This window comes from Bidens hawaiensis, unplaced genomic scaffold (genome assembly GCF_021521415.1).
Source record: "Bidens hawaiensis isolate Kalapana, Puna unplaced genomic scaffold, B.hawaiensis_p1.1 tig00006905_1, whole genome shotgun sequence".
NCBI lineage: Eukaryota > Viridiplantae > Streptophyta > Magnoliopsida > Asterales > Asteraceae > Bidens > Bidens hawaiensis.
The window spans coordinates 686,588-713,409 of NW_027491471.1; the positions used below are offsets into that span (position 1 = coordinate 686,588).

At 36.9% G+C, this 26,822-nt stretch overlaps 3 protein-coding genes across 6 annotated transcripts; all 3 read left to right on the forward strand.

Moving 5' to 3' along the window:
• Positions 1 to 588: 588 nt before the first annotated feature.
• LOC143633764 (agamous-like MADS-box protein AGL66) lies at positions 589 to 2,097 on the forward strand. Its single transcript, XM_077102010.1, has 4 exons — positions 589 to 773; positions 917 to 970; positions 1,887 to 1,961; positions 2,058 to 2,097. The coding sequence occupies exons 1-4, from the start codon at positions 589 to 591 to the stop codon at positions 2,095 to 2,097; spliced, it is 354 nt and encodes a 117-aa protein (XP_076958125.1).
• On the forward strand, positions 890 to 3,064 carry LOC143633772 (uncharacterized). 4 transcript variants are annotated; one of them, XM_077102017.1, is made up of 9 exons: positions 890 to 1,136; positions 1,250 to 1,317; positions 1,931 to 1,961; positions 2,058 to 2,119; positions 2,207 to 2,306; positions 2,401 to 2,448; positions 2,663 to 2,719; positions 2,799 to 2,855; positions 2,928 to 3,064. In XM_077102017.1, coding segments are annotated over exons 4-9 (354 nt in total). In that variant the 5' UTR covers positions 890 to 1,136; positions 1,250 to 1,317; positions 1,931 to 1,961; positions 2,058 to 2,117; the 3' UTR covers positions 3,018 to 3,064. The 4 variants fall into 4 exon arrangements, with proteins under 4 accessions (XP_076958132.1, XP_076958134.1, XP_076958133.1 ...); XM_077102019.1 differs by having other exon boundaries at positions 1,934 to 1,961; XM_077102018.1 differs by having other exon boundaries at positions 890 to 1,317.
• An 11,423-nt stretch (positions 3,065 to 14,487) lies between these two features.
• On the forward strand, positions 14,488 to 14,976 carry LOC143633765 (uncharacterized). Its single transcript, XM_077102011.1, has 2 exons — positions 14,488 to 14,779; positions 14,852 to 14,976. Exons 1-2 carry the CDS (start codon positions 14,488 to 14,490, stop codon positions 14,974 to 14,976), a joined length of 417 nt encoding a protein of 138 aa, XP_076958126.1.
• The last annotated feature ends 11,846 nt before the right edge of the window (positions 14,977 to 26,822 follow it).

Sequence of the window (26,822 nt, forward strand, 5' to 3'; positions counted from 1 at the left end):
TATTATTATTGTTAAGAGTAGTTTTATCATATTTTTAAAATAAATTTTTGATTACATATATAAATCACAATTTTACACACGTGTAAAATTTATGTAATAGCAAATTTACATGTGTGCGCACAGGTGATCCCTTTGCATCCTGAGCACGTTTTTCTTTTCTTTTCTTTTTTTTTTCTAATCTTGGGTGTGTAATCGTTTGCTTATTATTTTTTTTTGTGCTGAGTGCCTAGGTGATCCATTTGCGCCTTGAGCACTTCTTTTTTCTTTTTTGTGTTGGGCATGCAGTCGTCTGCTTTTTATTTGCGCAATTACGCCTAGCGTCTAGGCGATCCCTGCGCATCTTGAGTGCACCATGGGTGCGCTCTGCGCAAAGCTTACTAGCTATGTATAGCATTTATTTTTGCCAAGTGACACAGATGGGCACCGCTACCTTTCTCTCTCATACGTTACTTTGCCTAGCCCCGACAAAAGCATTTAATTTCTTCATATATATATTCATCACCTTCACCTCTTTCTTTCTCACTTCTTCCTCTTATACCCCGGAAAACACATATCATCGGTGCAAATTGTTTGTTTTCTGATCAAATAATGGGGAGGGCTAAACTACCGATTAAGAAGATTGAAAACTCAACTAACAGGCAGGTGACGTTTTCCAAAAGAAGAAATGGAATCATCAAGAAAGCTTATGAACTATCTGTGTTGTGTGACGTTGATGTAGCATTGATCATGTTTTCCCCCTCTGGAAAACCTAGCAGTTATGCTGGAAAAGGAAGGTAAATATATCAATTACACACCCCCCCCTCCTCTTTCTTCTGTGTGTGTGTGTGTGTGTGCGCAATTGATTCACCTTATTTTGAACTGTTGTTTTTAAGTATTATTGATTACTTACCTTAATTTCCATTTGGATGTATGATAGTGTTGAAGAAATTATGTCGCGGTATGTTAATCTTTCGGATCATGAAAGGGGAAGGTATTCATTAGTGTTAATGCTTCTGGTATTTCCATTTCTTTAAATCTGTTCGGTAATAAATTATTAATGATTCTACTCTAATTTCTAATTTTGCCATTGTTCTTCATGTTCATTCTGGATCCATCTCGGTGCATATAAAACTTGCTGAAGATTGCAGAACAGAGAGGTACATATCTTACTCAGCCAACCTTCATAAAAAAACTGCAAATTGACGTATTTATAAAAAACACATGTCGGCTCAAATTAAATGAATTAACTCTTAACTATATGTGTCTTTAGTATCTCGAAAGGGCTCTCGGAAAGTTAAAAAGAGATGCACAAAATCACCAAGTTCAGATCCAAGTCAGGTTGTTAATTATTTATTTATTTAATTCACTATTAATTATATTTATTTTTTATTGTTCACCTTTTTCTGTTTTATTTTTAGTTATGGTGTTTTAATTTTAATTTAATGTTGGTTTTGTTTCACAAAGGGTCAATACCATAAAAAAAAAAAAACCGATACTTTCGTGTTTTATACCAAAAATCGAAACTTGTAATAAATACATGGAAAGGTCCCTCATTTTAATTTTGGTACATTAGAGTTACTAAACTTATAAAAAATAAAGGAAATAGTTCCTCAAACTAGTTTTTGTATATTAAATTCCCTAAACTTGTCTAAAAACACAGTTTTGAAATACAAACTTTACCTCTTAAATTAATCAAAATAAGATAATTTATTTATTTTTTGCTTTTAATGCCATTTTACAAATTCTGACAACTTTAAGGGGTAACAAGTCTTTAAAAAAAATAAAAGAAATTGCACATGTATATGCATCCTAAACAAGTTTACAGACTTCATACAAAGCTAGACCTTTTCATGCCAAATAAAAAAAGTACGTTCGTTTTTTATGGTATTTACCAATTTATCCTTTAGCAAAAGCATGAGTTTAACTAATTTGTTCTCTTTGGTTTCATTAGCAGCTCAGCAAGTGAGGATTTACAACTTGAGGTATACAATATCGTACATTCGTACCCAATCTGACACTTGTTAAATCAACAATAATAAATCCTTCAAACCTTTTAACTATATATTACTTTTTGACAGGAACTTCAACAAGAAATCGCCCATTGCAAGTCCTATATAACAGAACTGGAGAAACAGATTATGTATATGTCTTTTTAGAACTGTTTTTAAATTATCATTGATATAAAATTTTATATATAATTAAATACATTTGAAACCGACTTCAATAGGGTATATCAAGGTGGCCCTTCTGAAATTTCAACATTCAGTGAGGCTGAGTACCGTGAACGAATCCTTGAGGAGACTTTAAAGCATGTTCGTGCGCGTAAGGTACATTACGTATTACATGTTTTAATATTAATCAAGATCATATATCATAGTTAACGAACATAATAACAATCAGAAATTTCTTTCGTTTGTTTAGCAAGCTTTGACGAAATTCAACAATGCGGATGCACAGTCAAGTTCACAAGTTCGTCTTACAAATTACTGATTAACTTTTTAATGTATTTTAGTTTGTTCACTTTTTCACATATTTTTTTTTTCTGTATAGGCTTTTGCTTTACCTCTCATGCCGGTAAACAACATGGTACAGCCAAGTTCACAGGTTCATCTTACAAATTACAGATTACATTTTTAATGTCTTTTAGTTTGTTCACTTTGTCACATATTGTTTTTCTGTATAGGCTGTTGCTTTACCTCTCATGCCGGTTAACAACAACATGGTACAGTCAAGTTCACAGGTTTGTCTTACAAATTACTGATTTCATTTTTAATGCCTTCTAGTTTGTTCACTTTGCCACATATTGTTTTTCTGTACAGGCTGTTGCTTTACCTCTCATGCCGGTAAACAACAACATGGTACAGTCAAGTTCACAGGTTCATCTTACATATTAAATTTTTAATGTCTTTTAGTTTGTTCACTTTGTCACATATTGTTTTTCTGTATAGGCTGTTGCTTTACCTCTCATGCCGGTTAACAACAACATGGTACAGTCAAGTTCACAGGTTCGTCTTACAAATTACGGATTACATTGTTAATGTCCTTTAGTTTGTTCACTTTGTTGCATATTGTTTTTCTGTGTAGGCTATTGCTTTACCTCTCGTACCAGTAAACAACATGGTTGCGTCAAACCCAGGCAATATCTTTGACTGGCTTCCACCGAGAGAGCCGCAAGTACAGATTGTGAATTTTCTGAATTTCGGTGGACTTGTCTCTCCCAGGTAATTATAAATACACTATACATGTATATTGTGATTGGTTGTATAGAGCATGTGTAAGTTATTAATTATTATTGTTATCATCCTCGTGTGTTGTGTGCAGACGAAATGAACGTGGTGCTGTGATAGAGTCTGAGACTAACGTGAATGTGAATGTTAATGTTCAACGAACTGAGTTTGGACAAATGCTTGATATGAACCTTTCCCCTTGGGCACTATCTTTCCCAACTGGTATGCTTGTTAACATAACAAGCATTTATGGTATTGTTAATTTTATTATTTTAGTAAGATGCTACATAATGGATAATGGTGTTGTGTTTGGTAGGGAATTTGGAGATCGGGATGCCGCATGCTGGAGAACATGTGTTCAACGAGGCTTTCCTGCCTTAGTTTCCATATCATGAAGTCAAAGTGATGGTTTTCGTTTTGTGTTAATGGTTGTGTAAGACTTTTCGTGCTTGTGTTTGTCGTTTTGTGTTGATGTTTGTGTAAGACCTGTCGTGTTTGTGTTTTTCGTGTCATGTTGGACGATGAACGGTAAGTTGGATGTGTGCTATGTTAAATAATTTGTGTGGTTGATTTGAACGATGCTTGAATGGAAACCACATATTATTGTTTAGCCAGTTGCAACACTTAAGAGATAATCCGAACAGGATCCATGACCCTTCTCAAGAGACACTTATGGGTTTCTAATAAGTTTTAACGGATACCAGTATTAAAAATCAAGTTTCCTTGCGGTCACTAAATTAATTACAAACTAGTTCCTTTATACGAAATCCTATCTTACAGCGCGGAAATCAAAGACAGTCTAATATATTCAATTGACTCGATAGACAAAGTTAACCAATCAAACCTATACAGACTCCTTACGAATAACTAAATCTAGCAATCCTGATCAACAAAGACCTATCAATAACCTAGCACTTTACAGAATTTATGTTAGCAGCACACATTAGGTTTATTTAATTAATAATTATTATTCCTATGATCTTAATGCATATCAATTATAAAATAGTCAAAAACACAAAGTAAATGACCTAATAGCAACCTATCATAATGACAAACAATAATCAAGGCACTATGGAATAATAAAACTTAATTAAAAAACTTCAAGCACACATATGCATCAATTTAATATAATCAAACCTTTTAACTAGTTCGTAAAAACCCTAACGATAAATAAATCCCAAGACAAAATCAAACGTCAACAAAGGTTCATCATAAGCGTAGGCAGTTTATAAAGTTTAGCCTAGCATCTGAAATTCAAACAAAACAATAATAAACGAAATCATGGCAAAAATAAATAAGAACGGAAGATTAAAGGCGATAAAACCCGTGGTCTTCGTTCTTGGATGATAAGCACTTCGCCGGCTGATTCCTAGCCTTCAAACCCACTAAATATTGCAATCCTAAGCTCTAGGAAACTCCAAATTCGGCTCTGGTTCGCAGGGTATGCTCAAGATTAAGTTTAGGGGTGTTTTTATAGGTTTTCTAGGCCCAAAACTGATAAATACCGAAGAAAATTCGAGAAACGGGGTCCCCGGAGCGCCGCGCAGCGGTGTTTTGCCTCTTTGTCGTGCGGCGCCGCGGGCTAGGATTGCTGATCGGTCCGGTTCGTTTCCTGATGAGGTCCGGTTCAATTCTGATGCTCCGGTTCACCGATTTGGCTTGTTTTAGCTCTTTTTTCGCCCTTTTTAACCATGAACAAGTCTCGGAACCTACATTATTCAAATATGTTAGTAATATATAAATTCTAATAAAAACCGAACAAAAACTAATAAAATATTAATTAAAATATACAAGGGATTTATATATATTTAGCCTTATATCAAATATCCCCACACTTACCTTTTTTCGTCCCTGAAAAAGTCTAATTGCAATGGGATCAGAATCGGAGAAATAGGGTCTTATAAACATATAGATTATCTTAAAGCTCAGATAAACGTAAAAACCGCGATTGCCGATATTGTTGTCCACTTAAACCCAGCCACCAGCCTATCAAATCCCCACGCACATTAAGCATTTAAGTTCATGTGATATCAAAAACCTATGGGTCTCACACCTTTGGAGTTAAGATTCATCTACCCCATCTCAAGCATAGTAAAGACAATTAAAAATAATCGAGTTGAAGCAAACTGGTTCAACATATCACCATAAGATAACAAACCTTTAATGGTAAGAAGAAAATACACTTAGATGGAATTATGGATGATAGGTCAAGTGAGGTCGTACGACCATGCCCTAAATATTATTGGACTTTGTCCTATATATGCCTTGAGAAAATATTTATTGACTAAAAACTTTGAGTCCCAATAGTGTATTCTTAGAGTCACCATCCCCTTGGTAACACGTAAACTCTCAGTCTTGTCTAGTATATGCACTTTGGTCTCTTTTTCTATTTTTTAGAATGCTTCTTTGGCATTTTTCATTATATATCTTTCTCACTTTTCATTTGATTTTTGGACCAATTCTTGGAATAATTTGTTACCCTCTTTTTTTTAAACATTATTTTTCTTTTTCTTTTTCTTTTTTTTTATTGTGCACTTAGGCATCTTTTACCTTAAATAAATAACTAATTTCTAAGCTCGTATAAAACTTGGACATGGCGGGCGCCACCACTCTTTATTTATTTTCATAAAACGGAGTGGCGTGCTAATTTTGAAGTGCATTCAATTCTCACCAGCTTAGGATAATCAGCTTATGGTAATATTCTCTATACCTTATTGAATTTCAGTTTCACTATCCCCCTTAGGATGAGAACCCACAAAATCTAAGATTAATTAGGTTCATTAAGAATATGCAATGGAAAACATTTCAAGACTAGTTGGGGCTACCGACACATCCCAAGTTAAGTATGCCTTCTTTAATATTATCTCATATTATTAGTAGTTTGAAAAACCGATTCCCGATAAGTATCCTCATCTCCCATTTAAGTGCAAAAAGAAACAAAATCAAGGGACATTTTTCAAAAATCTTCTTTCAATTCTTTTTTTTTTACTATGACTCAAATGTCCTATCCCCACACTTAAATTTTGCATTGTCCTCAATGCAAGGATAAGGACGAAAAATAAAATAAGGTCGAAATATAAACAAACTAAAAACCTAAAAACAAAATAAAAACAAAAAATAAACAAGCAAGATAGATAATGGAAAAGACTTAGCTGGAAATATGCGCAAGAAATATGGTGCCAAAGTCTTCATCCATGAATGCCCTCTAACTCCGAAAGTACGCATCAAACAGTATCTCCAGACCGACCAACCCAACCAATGAATAAAACATGATTAACAGCAGCAAATAATAAAAAGAATATAGGTCGGCTGCTCCATCCCCACACTTGAATAAAACCGTATCTCAGCAACCATCTCATAAGCAACCCTAGAACAACCTGCAAAATAAGAGAAGAAACACCCGACAGAGCAAAGAAGCAAAACCAAAATAAAAATAAAAATAAAATGAAAACATAGTACCGGGTTGCCTCCCGTGAAGCGCTAAGTTTACAAAAGAGTCTTCAACCGGACTCCTTCCTGAAACCTCAATCAGGAGGCTTCTCCTTTATCCTCTTCCCATCAGTGCTCTTCAACACTCTCCTTTTACAACTAGTTGGGAAGAAACTAGTTTTCAAACTCACGCTGGCCCAATAATAAGCATTCAGCTCGATCACCCAATTATTGAAATTATGAGGACGTGACATATTTGGCACACTTTGATTCCGAACTCTAGCTGTCCTCCTTCTTGGGGCTCTTGATTTACGTGGTGATCCACGAACGAGTATCTCTAATAACCTACCAGTTTTATCGTGCACACGCGGATGTTTCACAATGAGATGCGGTTCTTTATTCTTCAACTCTTCGGATATCTCTTGTGATTCCTCTTTTACAATTAGCTTCTCAACCAGTTTCCCGAATAACAATACTTCAAGCTCCTTAATATCTCTTTCAGGGTTAAAATCACTCTCAGCCATATCGGTTAAACCCAACAACTCTTCTCCAAATTCATCTCGAAACTCGTCCTCCCAAGAGGTAATACTCTCCTCCATCTGATTCTGCAAACCAACATCCTCCAACTCTATCATCGGCTCACTAAGTTGTATTCGACATTTTAAGCCTGACTGAAACTCATCCATAAAATCCCCAAGCGGTGTACTTGGATTCATGCTATGAACGACACACATGAAATCAATGAATATCTCTTCTGGATGTGGTATGTGATCCATCATTGCACCAGACGAGTCCTTACAACCAACAACATTCCCCATCCTATCATATATCGGGCAAAATTTGGCTCATAGTAGCACTCCATGAAGATCACTGCAAAGATAAACATAAACAGAAAAGTATCATGAGCACCAGAGAATAGCAACAAACAACATATTAAAGAAAAAAACTAAACTAATTTAAAGCAATTAAACTAAACTATATTAACCTAACTCCTACGACTCAAAAAGGCTCTAAAAAACAAAAAATAAATAAATTAAAAACTACTTAGACTCCTTCGACTCAAAAAAAAAAAAAAAAAAAAACCGAAACAAAATATAAATAGCACGTATATAGCAAGTCTAATCAAAGCTAATAACGCAATCGCCAAGAGTCCCCGACAACGGTGCCAAAAACATGATCTGCTAAAAGTAGTTATTAATTTACTAACTAAATAAACTCTAATCTACACACTAAGTAATAAATCCTAGACTCTTAAACTTAACTAAACTACTAACCGGAAAGTGAACCGGTCGACTCTAGTACAGCTGAGTAAGTCCGGATATCAAAACCACGGGACTCTTTTAATTACGTAAACTAGCTAATTAGACTCAACTACAGACACGACTATTTATTTATATTTGTTTTAAAGGGGGTTTTACTAATAAACTAATTTTAAACTAATTTAAGCTAATTAATAAAACTAAAGACGATTAAACTTAGAACTAGGACTTAATTCAGATGATATTGAACAACCACCTAGGCTAGAATCCCCTAAGTTTCAGTTATCAATTAACCGGGAGACTATTTATTTATGGAATTGGGATCGTAAAATAGACGCTTAAGAGATAACCTGAACAGGACCCCAGACCTTTCTCAAGAGATACCTATGGGTTTCTAATAATTTTTAACGCACACCAGTATTATAAATCAAGTTTCCTTACGGTCACCAAATTAATTACAAACTAGTTTCTTTATACGAAATCCTACCTTACAGCTCAGAAATCAAAGGCAGTCTAATATATTCAATTGACTCGATAGACAAAGTTAACCAATCAAACCTAGACGGACTCCTTACGAAGAACTAAATCTAGCAATCCTGATCAACAAAGACCTATCAATAACCTAGCACTTTACAGAATTATGTTAGCAGCACACATTAGGTTTATTTAATTAATAGTTATTATTCCTATGATCTTAATGCATATCAATCATAAAATAGTCAAAAACACAAAATAAATGATCTAGTAGCAACCTATCATAATGACAAACAATAACCAAGGCACTATGGAATAATAAAACTTAATTAAAAAACCTCAAGCACACATATGCATCAATTTAATATAATCAAACCTTTTAACTAGTTCATAAAAACCCTAACGATAACAAAATCCCAAGACAAAATCAAAGGTCAACAAAGGTTTATCATAAGCCTGGGCAGTCTATAAAGTTTAGCCTAACATCTGAAATTCAAACAAAACAATAATAAACGAAATCATGGCAAAAATAAATAAGAACGGAAGATTAAAGGTGATAAAACCCGTGGTCTTCGTTCTTGGATGATAAGCACTTCGCCGGCTGATTCCTAGCCTTCAAACCCTCTAAATATTGCAATCCTAAGCTCCAGGAAACTCCAAATTCAGCTCTGGTTCGCAGGGTATGCTCAGGATTAAGTTTAGGGGTGTTTTTATAGGTTTCCTGGGCCCAAAACTGATAAATACCAAAGAAAATTTGAGAAACGGGGTCCCCGGAGCGCCGCGGGCTAGGATTGCTGATCGGTCCGGTTCGTTTCCTGATGCGGTCCGGTTCAATTCTGATGCTCCGGTTCACCGGTTTGGCTTGTTTTAGCTCTTTTTCACCCTATTTAACTGTGAACAAGTCTCGGAACCTATATTATTCAAATATGTTAGTAATATATAAATTATAGTAAAAACCAAAACAAAAACTAATAAAATATACAAGGGATTTATATATGTTTAGCCTTATATCACACACAATCACAACGAGCTAAAGAATCCCTAAGTATTCCCACGACTCAAATACCTGTCGGATTACACGCAAAGATTACTAACGGAACCGAACCGACTTGCTTATCCTACGAGGCGGTCTAGTATGATTTAATTTATCCAAAGTCTCGGCCTTACTAAGTTCAATTACAACAGCCCCCGGGGCCTTGTAATTACCAAAACCTCCCTTAGCTAAACCCGGTGAGAATGGATTCCCAAAATACCCCCGGAAGTTGCTAGTTGAACGAATATGCACGTTTATGAGTTGTTTATGCTCTTAATAACCAACGCAGCCCATGTGTACCAAATTTAATAAAATCACAGCCAACAAGTCCACACGAAGCTACACGAGTTGGATGGGTCGGCAAGCACAATGCACAAACTACCAACGAACGCGAATTTGCGTTGTACCGACCCGTTTGAGTAACCGACAACAAATTCAGCCCCAATACTTAAAAAAATCATTTTTCCATAGCCCGTATATCAAACCGAAGTTACACAAACTGAATTGGTTGTTAATTCCTTCAAACCTCGTGCTAACGCAACAATTTAACAATCTAGACAACCGAACACTAGTTTTCAATCTACCACTAATTGACCAATCAAACGGAAACCATAGCTCACGATATTAAAGTATATTACACTAGACATGCTTAAGACGATTATGGTGCAAGAACGTCAATCAAAACAGCCCCGAAAGTGTTCAAAAGGACAGCCACCCGGTAAAGCCTAAAACAACTGTTTTCGACCAATGAACGAGCTATAAGGATGAATTAAGGTGAAAAAGAGTTGTAGCAATTTAGTACCGACATGGAATTGAACTTTTGGAGGCTGAATGGTGGCTAAATGCATACAAAATGAGAAGGGGTAGGGGTGTTGGGGGCGCCGATCGGACCAGCCAAATGGTTAGGGTTTTAATTTTTTTTTGATATAATATAATAATAGTATAACACTCTAGCCCCTCCACTTTGCTAATGGTTGAAACTTGGACGAAAGGTTAAGTAGGTTAAGTTTACAAGATTGGCCAGGAGGACCTTTAAAATGCTGGAACGAGTCACAGTTAAAATACAAGCTTGAGGTAGGCATAACCCCTTTTTAACGAAAATTAACGGACGTTACAACTATCAATAGGATTCTTGCCTAGGTAGTTGTTTCCCCATATTCGTTAAAACCTCATTAAGTCTCGTTAAATTTTTCCGTTAGTCTCGGTAAGTTAAGTAAGTTAGTTTAGTTAAAATTAAATTAAGTAAAATAATAATAAAAAGTTAAATATTTTTTTAGGACAGGACTTAGTTAGGGCTTAGTATCCGAGCCACCTCTAGTGTCCTTGAGTTTGATACCCGGAATTCCTTTTCTTTTTGCTACATGCGACCGATACACTTGCTGATTGTGTGAACTAGGTTAGGTTGTTTGGCTTTTAAAGCTTAGTTGCGAATTGTTTTATTATTTATATATATTTTCGCACATCAATATATGTGTTTACTTGACGATTTCTATATTTCTGCCTGTGTCATGCACGGGTCATATTATATAATATATTTTGTTATTTCAAATGCTATAATCTTATTCGGCAATTTCTATATTTTCACCTCACATGGGTCAATATCCTAGTAATAAAATAGATTTATACACACACACACGTGTGTGTGTGTGAATGCGTATTACATATATGTAATATTGTTATTGTTTTATTACATATATGGTTTCTTGATCAATTATAAATATTTCTTAGAATAAAAACAACGAGAACCAATTTGCTGTTATTATTAGGTTCGTTTTTATAAGTGTTTGATTTTACTTTTATTTTTTTGGTATTTCCTGATTTCCTATTATGAGACATTATAAGTATTTGCTGATTTATATTTTGTTGTTATTATTAGGGTTTTTTTCTCTTTTGCTGTTACAAGTATTTGTTGTTGATTCTGATTCTTTTGTTGTTATTATAGGTTTTTTTCTTTGTTATTATAAAACATGGGTTATGTTCAAATAAGAAGTTTGATTTTCCTAAGAAGGCTAGGAAGGAGGGTATTTTAGTCTAACACTTTAATATCAAAACCCACCTACTTTAATCTAAAAACCCACTTACATTAATTTCAAAAACCTACTTACATAAAACCCCCTCACATCTTCACTCATCTCCTACAACCACCACCACTCCACCGCCCACTGCCACCATAACCGTCACCCACCGCCATCACCTCGCCGGAAAAGTCTATGGAAATTTCGTCAGAAAATTTCACCGGAAAAATCTTCAGAAAGTCACCGGAAAACAATCCCCTAGAAATTTTGCCGGAAAAATCTCCGAAAAATTCACCGAAAGTCGCCGAATTCATCAGAAAACGGTTGCCAAAAAAAACAAAATGGAAAACACTATGAAAAACATAATGTAAAAAACACAATGGGAAAAAAACACTATGAAAAAAAAAACACAATGATAAAAAGACAATAAAAAACACAATTGTATGACACAATGGGAAAAACACTATGAAAAAAAAACACAATGAAAAATACTATTGTATAACACAATTTTGTAAAACACAATTTTGGTAAAACATAATTCGTAAAAAACCCACTAAATTTTTTTAATCTTTATATAGAAATATGGTACTCATATAAAAGATAAAAAGACACTCGTTATTATGGTGAATTTGTTTTTCAATAAAAACGTCATAAAAAAGTTATGGACGTTTAAAAATGATGGGGGAATTTGGCATGTGCCTTGGATGTGGAAAGAGAAAGTCAAGAAATGCGTTATTCCTTTTATACCCTTTCCCTTATTTTCACACTTGACTTCCCACTAAACTAATCTCAACCCTCCATGTTCAAAATTAATGGACACAATTACTTCCTATCCTTTATACAAAAACTATTCTTCCTATTATAATCTAACCCAATAAAGCATTGCAATGTAGTTGGATATTGTAGTTGACATTGTTTTCTACGTTCTCATGTTAAAATTATTTTGTTCATAAACCATCCTCTAAATATATGTAGTATTGTTATATTACAAATATGCAATATAAGATATTATGGTATTACACATATGTAATATTGTTATATTTCATATATGTAATAGTGTTATGTTACGTTACTTATATGTAATCTATCTATTCTAATAAATAAGTACTAGGTAATGCCACTTGTCATCTTTTTAGACACTCTCACTAATTTTAACCAATTTTCATAAAATGGTATCTCATTCGGTTCAACCCGCTCCAATAGAAATAACCGGATCCAGTTTCTTCATTCTTTTTTTGTTTTCATCAACCCTAATTCCAGTTCGTCTCTCCCGCTAGCATCTACGCCATTACCTATGCCATCGCAATCGCCGTTCCTCTGTTCCGCTGGCACCTACGCCATCGCCACCGCCGTATCCTCCTTCATCGCCTCCTTCATCGCCTCCTTCATCGCCACCGGCCAGCTACGCCATCACCATCGCCATCACAACCGCCGTTCCTCTGTTCCGCTAGCACCTACGCCATCGCTACCGCCATATCCTCCTTCATCGCCACCGCCGTCGCCTCTTTCATCATCACCGCTGTCTTAATAAACTTCAACATTAGTATTCTAAATTTTGACATTTGACCAATCAACCTTGTGTCTTAATAAACTTCAACATTAGTATTAACTTTGTAAAATTAAACATTAATATTTTGTAGTAGTAACAAACGTTTTTACAAAAAAAATTTTATCTGAAGACACCAACAAATATCATATAAAAAATACCCAGTTCAACAAAATCATATAATAAAAAACCAAAATCACTAAAGATCATATAAAAAAATGTCATATAAATGAAAAATCATTCTTAAAACATTTTATCATCATACGATTCTAGTTAAATATTTAGATTTAATATATTTCCAAACTTCAAAAATATTATCTTTTTTAAATAAATCAACAATTACCATTTGAATTTCAAAATGGTTACATAGGTAGTTACCTACTTCTACTATTAAGAGATTCTCAAAATTTACAAATTATTTATTCCTAACTCATTGTGATTTTAAATTGGAAATTGAAATCATTTTTAAAATAAGCAAAATCTTCTGATTTTGTTTTCCTCATTCCATAAATTTTGACCTATTTTACGGTAATCTTAATAATTAATATTCAAAAGTTTCTATAATTCTTACCTCAATAAATCGTAATTTTATAAGTAATTTTACTCAAAATTCGTAATTTTATATATTATTTTCTTCTTGTTTATTGCAATTAAAATTTTGAATACATTTTAACCCTTGATTTAACGATTCTTAATAGAGTCAAAGACTCTTTCATCATCCAAATTTAGAAAGTTCTTTGTTAACAACTTGCCTAATTCTAAATTTTGACTTTTGACCAATCAACCTTGTGTCTGTGATAAACTTCAACATTAGTATTAACTTTGTAAAATTAAACATTAGTATACTGTAGTAGTAGTAGTAAGAAACGTTTTTACAAAACTTTTTTTTATCCGAAAACACTAATAAATATCATATAAAAAACACCCAGTTCAACAAAATCATATAATAAAAAACTAAAATCAATAAAGATCATATAAAAAAACGTCATATAAATGAAAAATCATTCTTAAAACATTTTACCATCATACGATTCTAATTAAATATTTAGATTTAATATATTTTCAAACTTCAAAAATATTATCTTTTTTAAATAAATCAACAATTACCATTTGAATTTCAAAATGGTTAAATAGGTAGTTACATACACCTATTATTAAAAGATTCTCAAAATTTACAAATTATTTGTTTCTAACTCACTGTGATTTTAAATTGGAAATTGAAATCATTTTTAAAATAAGCAAAATCTTCTGATTTTGTTTTCCTTATTCCATAAATTTTGACCTATTTACAGTAATCTTAATAATTAATATTCAAAAGTCTCTATAATACAGGACTCAATAAACCGTAATTTTATAAGTAATTTTACTCAAATTCTACCAAAAGACATTTGGTGGAGACTTTCGACAAATGCAACCTGTTGTTCAAAAAGGAACTAGACAAGACATAGTAAACGCCTCTGTATGTTCTTCTTACATTTGGAGTGACTGCAATCTCTTGAGATTAACAAAAAACCTAAGGTTAACTATGGGTAGGCTATCTTCTGATGTTGAAGAAACCAAATTATTTGCAAAATGGCTTTTAGATATAGGTGAAGGTAATGTTGGAGGTCCTAATGATGGTGTTGCAACGATAGATATACCTGACGATCTACTTATAAAAGATTCTGTTGATCCTCTATCTAAACTTTTTGACTTTGTATATCCTGATATTTTACAGTATTACGAGAACGAACATTATTTTCAGGATAGAGCCATACTTGCACCAACAAATGAAATTGTTGATGAGATTAATGACAGTTTGCTCAAGTTTTTTCCAGGTGATTAAGACGAGTACTTAAGTTCAGATACAATATGTAGTTCAGAATATATCAATGACACGATTGATGCAGCTTTATACTCGCCTGAACTACTTAATGGTCTAAGAATATCTGGACTACCAAACCACAAGCTTGTGCCAAAAGTTGGTGTTCCTGTTATGCTCCTTAGAAATCTTAACGAAAGAAGGCTTATGTAATGGTACTTGACTACAAATTATATCTTTGGGTACTCGTGTATTTGAAGCAAAAATTATTTCTGGAACTAACATTGGACATACAGTTTTGATCCATAGATCACCACTGACTCCAACTGACAACAAAATAGCTTATAAATTTCAAAAACAACAGTTTCCCTTTGCAGTATGTTTTGCGATGACCATAAACAAAAGCCAAGGTCAATCATTATCTAAGGTTGGTTTGTACCTGAAAGAACTCGTGTTCTCACATGGACAACTATACGTCGCCTTGTCAAGAGTTACAAGCAGGTTTGGGCTCAAGATTCTGATTCTTGATAAACAAGGTAATCTGACCAATACAACCACAAATTTAGTGTATAAGGAAATTTTTTCTTATTTGTAAAATCATTGCGTAATGTTTTTGTTTGTAATTCCTGTAATTTTAATGAAAGTTGTAATTGTATTAAAAATTTATGATAATTGTGTTATTGATTGTATTTTGTTTAACGTTTAAATATTGTAATTTTCATTAATTTCTTGTGTAATACACGGGTCTCAAAATAGTAGTATTATATTATATTACATGCATTATGTTACATTATATTATGTAATAGTGTTATGCTACGTTACATATATGTAATGGTATTATATTACATGCATGTGATGCAACAATATTGCTATATTACATATATGTAATATGTCAAATATCGTGATCAATTTTTTTTCTTTTTTTCTTATAAGCGTATCTTATAATAAAATAAAATTCATAATATCATGGTTGGGTTTTATTAGATCTTAATGTCACATTCCAACCTACGACAGAAATGCCGTGACGCAACTGATTGCACGGTAGCTCGCAAGACATTATTAATTTTAACATGACATCATCTAATTATTTAAATTCAAACATTCAAAGTATATCAGAAAAGTCAAAAAAAATATTATCCAAACATTTAAACCAGCAAAACATCAAATTAAATTTTTTATCTCTTCATTATCCTAAAGTCCATATTCTACTCGCTTGTCTTCCATTATCCCATAAAAGTAACTACAACATGTATGAAAATAGATGTTTGAACAACACAAGGTTGGTGAACAAAATCACAGTTTGATATACATATACATAATAATAATAATAATAATAATAATAATAATAATAATAATAATAATAATAATAATCAAATTCTCATGCGGATGCGTAATCACAACAATTAACTGTAACAATAACAAATTAAGTCCGTTCATCATGACACTAAGTCAAGCTATTAGGGCGGGTGTAAGATCTTGCTAATGAGGATGAAGCCACTATCACACTCCAACCTACGACGAAATGTCGGGGCGCGAAATTACAACTATTAGTGAAAATATCTAATTATTTTATTAAATTCAAATCAAGTACATGGTATTCAACAGAAATTACAACTAACCGAATAAATCAAATACTCTTGTTTATTATAATAACCTAAATGCCAATTAAACTAAGGTAGTGTTTCGTAGTGGGTAATGAAGGAGGGAATGGAATAATTTATTCAAGGGAAATGAAGTTAGAAATGTTTGGTTGATAAAAGGAAAGGAATAATCCATTATACAAGGAATCTCATTCCTTCTAAACACCTAAAATCCATTCCTCCACTACCCAGTGTTTTTTTTTTTCATTCCGACAATTTTTTTTCCATCCCTTTCCTTTGTCACTATGCTTCTTCCAGTTCTCATGATTTTCAAAATCCTATAAACAAGGAGCATCAGCGTCTGAGTTATCAAACCCATTATTCAGACATCTGGCTTGAACGGTACTGGACAAATCGATTCCCCAATGATATAATTGATGGAGAGCAAGGTTCGATGATCTTTAACTGAATCCCTATTTGACTGTGAATTTCTATGATCTTTGTGAATTAGTAACGGTCATTGAGCTTGTTCTTTATGGGATGCTTATGGTGATGGGTGACATATATGTTCGGTGGTATTCAGTTTACATTGTTGAACCTATAATCTCATCTTGGTTATACACATGTTTGAACTAAAATAAAGCTTGTTCCTTGTCTAATTTAATAGTGAAATTTTATATTGAATGATAGAAGAACCTTTGTTCTAGCGTTTATTAGTATTTGGCTATCAATAAAATTTTGAGTGATGGTTCTGTAGATGATTCTTCATAAAATTTTTTTATTATCATTCTTAATTGGCTGATGATGTGAAAATTGGTAAATTGAATTTATTACAAGGCAGGGTATGATGTGCGTCGGATAACCCTATAATAATGACCCTCACAACTAAGCTTTAAATATCAAACGAAAATCCTAAAACCACACACAACCGGCAAGTGTACCAATCGCAAGTAGTATAGACCTAGGAAGTCCGAGTATCGAACACGTGGACACCTAAGACGCTAACGATCACTAACCCTAGACAAGACCTACCTAAGAATAATATTTAATTGATTTTTTATTTTTAATTACTTAACTGAACTAACCTAACTGACTGACAAAACTTACCAAAAATAGAAAACTTAACGTGGAACTAACTGTGTTAACTTCAGATGGAGAAAAACGTCTACCTAGGTCTAAATCAAACTGTAGGCCTAACAAACTAATGGATTGGATGGCTTCAAGACACCGGTCCCTAAAGATGACACGACTAAGGATCGTTCGGGCTCACTGGATCACCTCTCGGTCTCACTCAACATGCCTAAACTACTCAAAATCGCCTAAAACGACCAAACCGGGAAACAATTGTTAACGTGTTCTAATGTTGACTCACCTCTCGGTCTCACCAACGCTTGACCCTAATGGCAATGAATACTACAAAACCAAGGATAGGGGAACAATTCAACTTAAACTAAAATAGATCAACTAGTCGCTCAAAACACCTAAACCTGACAAGAAACAAACTCGCTCTCGCGCAATCCTTATTCTAGCATGCAAATGCAATGAAACAACCCTAACTTACTATCACCTCTCGGTCTCAAAGAAGGTGTCTAACCGCTGTAATTAATCCAATAAATCATGCAACAAAACCCTACGGTTGTTCCTACCGCAAACAAACCCTAAACACAAAGTCTAGAATCAAACAATGCACCGATCAATCAACACAAAACTAATCAACCGACACACAGGGTTTATGCAATGAGTCACCAAAATTTCCAGCCACTAAACACAATCTATTTCATGTCTAAATCAAACTTTACATTAACAAATCAAGTCTATCAATCAAACAATCCATAAAACTCATCAAACACTAATAGTTAGCATCATTCCTAGGTAGAACTAACAAGTTTAGCCTCTAATCATCTTTGGACAGCCATGAACACTTAATAAAACCATTGTATAACTCATATAAAACATCAATTCAAGCATTCAATGATCAAAAAATATCATAAACAATTCAATTTCTCGAGTAATTGCAAAACAATTCAACAATTAAGCAAGAAACTCAAAGTGTATGAACATTGAAAAAGATGTAAGGATATAGGTTGTTCCAAGGCTGCTCGTGGCTGTAAGAACTGATGGTGAATGATCCCGAGGCTTGGTTCTTGTGTCTTCTTCCTTCCCTAGCCGCCACAACTCCCAAACCCTAGCCGAAAAAAGATTTCTTTCTTCTCTTCTCCCTGCTGATCTACGATCGGCCAAGGGCTGCCACACTTAGGGATTTTTTTTCTTTTTTTTATTATAATATTAACAAGAGGCTTGGGCTTTTCCATGATGTAAACGGGCCGGGCTTTGAGTTTTATTGAACACGTATACGTAAAAGGCTCGTAAACTGCTCCAAAAGTCCGGTTTTTCTTCCTTTCCACCCTTTGCCTACAAGATAAATAAAAATATATAAAACCTATCTAAAACAAGTTAAAATACATAAAATGTAATACAATACGTAGATAAAAGGTGCGAAAAATACGTGTGTTTTTCAACACATCAAATATCCCCATACTTAAGACTTTTTCGTCCCTGAAAAAGAATACTACACAGGATCATATCCGAGTTTCACCGACAACTCTTGGTTTTATTTATTTTTTATTATTATTAATATATATTTTTTTCTTTTTAAAGTATTAGAACCAGTGACCCGTTACCCAAATATTTCTTCCAATTTTCACCTAATAAGCTAGATCAGGTTGATTGCCGGTATTGCTATCCACTTAAACCCATGCCCCCAATACTTACCGAGGCAAATAAGGCGTGACAATTTCATTAGTTTGTATGACTAAGTGGAACCCACACCTAAAAGCCCTTCTGCCACATCATCAACTCCATTATGGTTTTATCGGGCCGAGCCACCCCAACTTGACTTAAACCTATTGCCACATGATTAAAACATTTCGACTCATATACAAACTATAAACTCTAGCTCTCTTTCAAGTGCACGCAATTACAAATGCATTCTCTTTTATTTTTTTCTTTTTCTGCCTTTTGGCTTTTTGCAATTTTTTTTTAAATTTCCTACAACTAAGTAAAATGAACCCCATCCCCACACTTAGAACAAATCGTCCTCGATGAGTACAAGGAAAAGAAATAAAATAAAATAAAAATAAAACAAAAAATAAAAATAAAGTATACAAGACTAAAACAAAGAACGGGTTACTCCCCTGGTTTGTGTGCAGAATCCTTAATAGCTGAGTAGTAACCAAATAACCGTATAGCATTTCATCCGCGGCCGCAACCTCGGTAGAACCTGTTCCAAGATGCCATGGTAGCTACCATGCGCATAATATAACCTGCAAAACTCAAACTCGCTCGAATGAAGCGGCGTACAACACGGGAAACAAAAACATAAAGAAATAAACATATTTTTGTGTTTTTGGTTTTTATAATTTTTTTTCAATAATGGAACACTCCTTAAATCGACCACTCGAATGGAGATTGAGTACGAGTGGTTTCATCTTGGAACATCCTGAAATAGACAAAACAAATAAAACAGATAGTACACACAAATACAGAAATACAAACTCTACAACTCGGGCAGGCTCTCGGGTGGTGCATCCATCCATCTATGTCTCGGGGAGCGAGTCAAGGTAGAATACCTAGACCATCTGATCAGTCGCCGGCTCGCCAATATAGTGCTTCAGTCTGTGACCGTTCACCTTAAACTTCCCGTCTTTATCCTCTATCTCAACAGTGCCGTACGGAAAGACCTCAGTGACCGTAAACGGTCCCGACCATTGGGATCTCAACTTTCCTGGGAATAACCTCAACCGGGATTTATACAATAAAACCAAATCCCCACACTTGAACTGCTTGTTACCCTTCAACTTCCTATCGTGCAGTTCCTTTGTCCGCTCCTTATACCTGAACGACTGGGCGTAGGCGTGAACTCTAAGCTCCTCTAACTCGTGCAACTGGTGGAACCGAGTGGCCTCCGCAGCGGACATATCAAAATTGACCCTCTGTAGGGCCCACGAAGCACGGTGCTCCAACTCAACAGGCAGGTGGCAGGCCTTCCCATAAATCATCCGAAATGGTGTGGAACCGGTAGGAGTTTTGTAGGCTGTACGGAAGGCCCACAACGCATCATCCAACTTGTCGGACCAATCCCGACGATTCGAACCAACCGTTTTCTCAAGAATATGTTTGATCCCCCGATTACTCACTTCTACCTGCCCACTAGTCTGTGGGTGGTAGGCGGTCGCAAGCAGATGGGTGACCCTATAGCGTCGCAACGCCTTCTCCATCTACATATTACAGAAGTGAGTACCTCTATCACTGATCAACGCCTTCGGGACATCGAAACGAGCAAAGAGGCTCTTGAGAAAACGGAGTATAACTTAGGCATCATTCATGGGTAAGGCCTTGGCCTCAACCCACTTCGAAACATAGCCAACCACCATAAGTATGTACTTGTTCCCACGCGAATATGGAAACGGTCCCATGAAATCAATGCCCCACACATCGAAAACCACACAAACCTGAATAGCATTTTGGGGCATTTCATTTCGCGACGAGATGTTTCCAAGACGTTAGCAACGATCACAACTCCTCACAAACGCGTGTGCATTCTTAAAAATCGAAGGCTAATAAAAACCGCAATCAAATACCTTCTTCGCTGTCAAACTCGCACCGTGATGACCTCCTGTCGGTCCAACATGGCAATGCTCAAAATCTGCCATCCCTCCTTAACATCTACGCACCTCCTGATCAATTGGTCAGTACCTATACGAAAATGATACGGGTCGTCCCACAGGTAAAACTTAACATCAGCAAAGAATTTCTTTTGTTGGTAGGACATCTTCGGGTAGTACCCGTCCGCAAGATAGTTTGCGAAGTCGGCGAACCATGGAAAACCCTCATCCTGAGCCGAAACAAACATGAGACTCTCTGTCGGAAAGTGGTCATTAATACTGACCCCCGGCTCTCCTAACTCAGCTCCCTCAAGACGCAAAAGATGATCGGCCGCCAAATTCTCAGCCCCCTTTTTATCACGGATTTCAATATCAAATTCTTGAAGCAAAAGGATCCATCGGATAAGGCGTGGCTTAGCATCCTGTTTGCTAAAGAGATAACGAATGGCAAAATGATCCGTGTACATAATCGTCTTGGACAGAACAAGATAGGACCTGAATTTATCAAATGCAAACACCACAGCTAAAAGCTCTTTCTCGGTGGTGGTGTAACTCTCCTGTGCACCATTCAAGGTCCGGCTCACATAATAAATCAGATGGAAGTGCTTATCTTTCCGCTGTACAAGAACCGCTTCGACTGCGAAGTCGCTGGCATCACACATCAACTCAAAGGGAAGCGACCAGTTGGGAGCAATCATGATCGGGGCGTTAACGAGTTTGTCTTTTAAAAGATCAAACGCCTCGACACATTGCTCAGAAAACACAAATGGGGCATCCTTCTCCTGAAGTTTGGTCATGGGTCTCGCGATCTTAGAAAAATATTTAATGAACCGGCGATAGAACCCAGCGTGACCAAGAAAACTCCAGATGGATCTCACAAAAGTGGGCGGGGGAAGATTAGAAATGGTCTCGAACTTCTCTCGGTCGACCTTTACCCCCGCACTCGAAATACGATGCCCCAAAACGATGCCCTCGCGTACCATGAAGTGACACTTCTCCCAGTTAAGGACTAGGTTGGTGTCAACGCATCGGGCCAACTTCCTCTCAAGGTTGGAGAGACACTGATCGAAAGAGCTCCCAAACACAGAAAAATCGTCCATGAACACCTCCATGGAGTCCTCGATCGTGGCATGAAATATAGCCACCATGCACCTCTGAAATATGGCTGGAGCGTCACACAGTCCGAATGTCATGCGTCTATAGGCAAACGTGCCGTATGGGCAGGTAAACGTGGTTTTTTCCTGGTCATCGGGAGCAATAGGAATCTGAAAGTACCTGGAGAAACCATCTAAGAAGCAGTAGTACTGCTGACCTGCCAAACGCTCCAACATCTGATCAATGAAAGGTAAAGGAAAGTGGTCTTTCCTCGTGGCATCATTCAGTCTGCGGTAATCGATGCAGACTCTCCAACCGGTCACAGTCCTAGTGGGAATGAGCTGGTTCCTCTCATTGGTGACGACAATCATGCCACCCTTTTTAGGAACCACTTGGACTGGACTAATCCACGAACTATCAGAAATAGGGAAAATGATCCCCGCATCAAGGAGTTTGATGATCTCCTTCTTCACGACCTCCTGCATCTTTGGATTAAGCCGCCGCTGCGGCTGAACGACAGTCCTATAATTATCCTCCATGAGGATTTTATGTGTGTAAAACGAAGGGTTGATACCCTTGATGTCGATAATCTTCCAAGCAATGGCCTCCTTATGCTCTCGAAGCACCCTCAACAATCTCTCTCTCGACCTCCGTCAAAGCAGATATAACGATAACCGGCAACTTCCTCTCCTCGTCCAAAAACGCGTACTCCAGATGGGCAGGCAAATCCTTAAGCTCTAAGGAAGGAGGGGGGCTCTCGACAAAAGGTCGGTCCATCGGATCGTCTCGTACGATCCAATAGACACTTCAGACTCAGGGGTATGTAACTCAGTGTCATCTTCCGTTGACTGATCGGTCATGGCAACCATCTCAATCTCCGGAATGTGCCTATCGAGAATCTGAGTGTCGGAGGCAGATCCTCCACAGATCTCGCTGAAAAACTCCCCAAGATACTCCATGATGGTATCAATAAAGTATAAGCAGTCATCAGCAGACTTGGGGTGTCTCAGTGACTGTCGAACGTCAAAGGTGACGTTCTCATCCCCGACTCTCAAGATCAACTTACCATCGCAGACGTCGATCAACGCATGTGCAGTGGCAAGGAATGGTTGGCCTAAAATAAGCGGTACGCTATCATCATTGTTCATGTCCAGAATGACAAAGTCCACCAGGAAGATGAACTTGTCGACACGAACAAGCATGTTCTCGTCCACCCCTTGAGGGTATTTCACAGAATGATCAGCAAGCTGGATACTCATCCTGGTAGGCCTCGGTTCGCCTAAACCCAGTTTGCGATATACGAAATACGGCATGAGATTAATGCTGGCACCAAGATCGGCCAGCGCATGAATAACCGTATCATCACTCAAGATGCAGGGAATCGTGAAACTCCCTGGATCGGCCATCTTTTCTGGTAACTTCCTCTGTAAGACAGCAGAACAACTAGCACTCAATGGGATGGAAGCGACTTCAGCAAGCTTCTCCTTATTCGAAAGAATATCCTTGAGGAACTTCGCATGTTTAGGCATCTGAGTCAGTGCCTCAAGGAATGGAATGTTAAGGTGAAGCTGCTTCAAAAGATCAAGAAATTTAGAATTCTGCTCCTCATCTCTGTCTCTGCGGAGTCTCCCGGGGTATGGTACTCTGGGTTTGTAGACTCTCGGTGGCTCGCTCGGTAGCTACAGTCTCTCGGCCTGTGCTGAACTCCCTGGGCTGCTCCTCTGATGCACCTGGGCCGGTGGAGATTCCATCTGAATCTCCTCATCCACCTGCTCCTCTACAACTACTGCAGGCTCCTCGATGACTCTTCCTCTAGACCTCTGCTGAATCCTGGGCTCATCTCGTGCCCCTGCACCGCTCCTCGTCGTCACAGCTTTAGCGAATCCCTTCGGGTTCTGCTCGGTGTTACTCGGTAGCATACCCTGCGGCCTCTCGTTCAATCGACTAGCTATCTCCCCCATCTGCTGCTCGAGACTCTGAATCGACGCTCCTTGATTCCTCATGAACTGCTCGTGCTCCCGAAACTTCTCCCGGGTCTCCTTATGTCGGGAATCCTCTCGCGTCATAAGCTGCGACAACATCTGCGTTTGCTGCGCCATCATCTCCTTCAAAGTGGGATTTTTCTCCCCACTGCTCGCTCCCTCACCGGCATCCTGGAAAAGGCTCTGATGTTGCTGAAAACTGGACTGATTGCCGCTCCTCCAGTTGGAATTCTGATTGCCTCTCCACTCCGAATTATAAGAATTGAAAGAATTTGGATTTCGGTTACGCCTGCAAGATGGAAGGTGTCGCAGATACACGCGATACGAGTGAGATAATGTTGTGGGTTTTCGTGAAGTAACCCATGGAACTGAGCAGAATGAGAAATGGTGTTCAGAATATTCGAAGGAATCTGCCAGTTCCCGTTGACTCCAATGATGGGTGGTGCGATGCTAGATCTTGTGCCAGCATTGGCCGGACTGGCCCGGTCTGCAACTGTCTTCCTTGGTGGTGGAATGTCACCCATGATCCTATCCCTATCGTTGGAGTCAACGGATGAAGAAGTGAATGAAGGTGAAACGGGACATCGTCTCTCACGAAACTCTCTCTGGCTCGAGGAATGCTTCAGTGTCGGGTGGTCCACGAGATCGAGTCTGTCGCATAAAACTATAATTAGAAATAAAATTATCTAAACTATTCTAACAAATAAGCAAAACAAAACAAAAATAATCACAAGTAGCACACAAGGTAAGTCCTAACTCGGATTGCTCTCAAAACGCCTAAAACCGTGCCCCCAGCAACGGCGCCAAAAACTTGATGTGCGTCGGATAACCCTATAATAATGACCCTCACAACTAAGCTTTAAATATAAAACGAAAATCCTAAATCCACACATAACCGGCAAGTGTACCGATTGCAAGTAGTATAGACCTAGGAAGTCCGAGTATCGAACACGTGGACACGTAAGACGCTAACGATCACTAACCCTAGACAAGCCCTACCTAAGAATAATATTTAATTGATTTTTGAATTTTAATTACTTAACTGAACTAACCTAACTGACTGACAAAACTTACCAAAAATAGAAAACTTAACGGGGAACTAACTGTGTTAACTTCGGATGGAGAAAAATGTCTACCTAGGTCTGAATCAAACTGTAGGCCTAACAAGCTAATGGATTGGATGGCTTCAAGACACCGGTCCCTAAAGATGACACGACTAAGGATCGGTCGGGCTCACTGGATCACCTCTCGGTCTCACTTAACACGCCTAAACTACTCAAAATCGCTTAAAACGACCAAACCGGGAAACAATTGTTAACGTGTTCTAATGTTGACTCACCTCTCGGTCTCACCAACGCTCGACCCTAATGGCAATGAACACTACACAACCAAGGATAGAGGAACAATTCAACTTAAACCAAAATAGATCAACTAGTCGCTCAAAACACCTAAACCTGACAAGAAACAAACTCGCTCTCACGCAATCCTTATTCTAGCATGCAAAGGCAATGAGACAACCCTAACTTCCTATCACCTCTCGGTCTCAAAGAAGGTGTCTAACCGCTGTAATTAATCCAATAAATCATGCAACAAAACTCTACGGTTGTTCCTACCGCAAACAAACCCTAAACACAAAGTCTAGAATCAAACAATGCACCGATCAATCAACACAAAACTAATCAACCGACACACGGGGTTTATGCAATGAATCACCAAAATTTCCAGCCACTAAACACAACCTATTTCATGTCTAAATCAAACTTTACATTAAAAAATCAAGTCTATCAATCAAACAATCCATATAACTCATCAAACACTAACAATTATCATCATTCCTAGGTAGAACTAACAAGTTTAGCCTCTAATCATCTTTGGACAGCCATGAAAACTTAATAAAACCATTGTATAACTCATCTCAAACATCAATTCAAGCATTCAATGATCAACAAATATCATAAACAATTCAATCTCTCGAGTAATTGCAAAACAATTCAACAATTAAGCAAGAAACTCAAAGTGTATGAACAATGAAAAAGATGTAAGGATATAGGCTGTTCCGAGGCTGCTCATGGCTGTAAGGACTGATGGTGAATGATCCCGAGGCTTGGTTCTTGTGTCTTCTTCCTTTCCTAGCCGCCACAACTCCTAAACCCTAGCCGAAAAAAGATTTCTTTCTTTTCTTCTCCCTGATGATCTGCGATCGGCCAAGGGCTTCCACACTTAGGGTTTTTTTTCTTTTTTTTATTATAATATTAACAAGAGGCTTGGGCTTTTCCATGATGTAAACGGGCCGGGCTTTGAGTTTTACTTGAAAATGTATGCATAAAAGGCTCGTAAACTGCTCCAAAAGTCCGGTTTTTCTTCCTTTCCACCCTTTGCCTACAAGATAAATAAAAATATGTAAAACCTATCTGAAACAAGTTAAAATACATAAAATGTAATACAATACGTAGATAAAAGGTGCAGAAAATACGTGTGTTTTACAACACATCAGGGTAGTTTTTGTCATTTTTAATGAACCGTATTCCATTCATCCGTCTTTTTCCACCCACCTACCAAACATTACAAAGTAATGATTCATTTCATTCCCATAGCGTAACCAAACATGACAACGGAATGGTAATGATCCATTTCATTCCATTGTTGATTCCATTCCCTCGTTCATTCCATTCTCCTTTCATTCCATTTCCTCCCAACCAAACAGACCATAAGTTCTTCAATAACGTCTACCATCCAAG

Excerpts from the sequence above, each read along its gene's own strand:
- LOC143633764 (XM_077102010.1), top strand. The coding sequence starts at position 589 with ATGGGGAGGGCTAAACTACCGATTAAGAAGATTGAAAACTCAACTAAC. Across the intron at positions 774-916 it reads AGTTATGCTGGAAAAGGAAG|TGTTGAAGAAATTATGTCGC; the intron begins GTAAATATATCA and ends GATGTATGATAG. Across the intron at positions 1,962-2,057 it reads GTGAGGATTTACAACTTGAG|GAACTTCAACAAGAAATCGC; the intron begins GTATACAATATC and ends ACTTTTTGACAG.
- LOC143633772 (XM_077102018.1), top strand. Across the intron at positions 2,307-2,400 it reads AGCATGTTCGTGCGCGTAAG|CAAGCTTTGACGAAATTCAA; the intron begins GTACATTACGTA and ends TCGTTTGTTTAG. Across the intron at positions 2,720-2,798 it reads TGGTACAGTCAAGTTCACAG|GCTGTTGCTTTACCTCTCAT; the intron begins GTTTGTCTTACA and ends TTTTCTGTACAG.
- LOC143633765 (XM_077102011.1), top strand. The coding sequence starts at position 14,488 with ATGGGTAGGCTATCTTCTGATGTTGAAGAAACCAAATTATTTGCAAAA. Across the intron at positions 14,780-14,851 it reads TTTGCTCAAGTTTTTTCCAG|CTTTATACTCGCCTGAACTA; the intron begins GTGATTAAGACG and ends CGATTGATGCAG.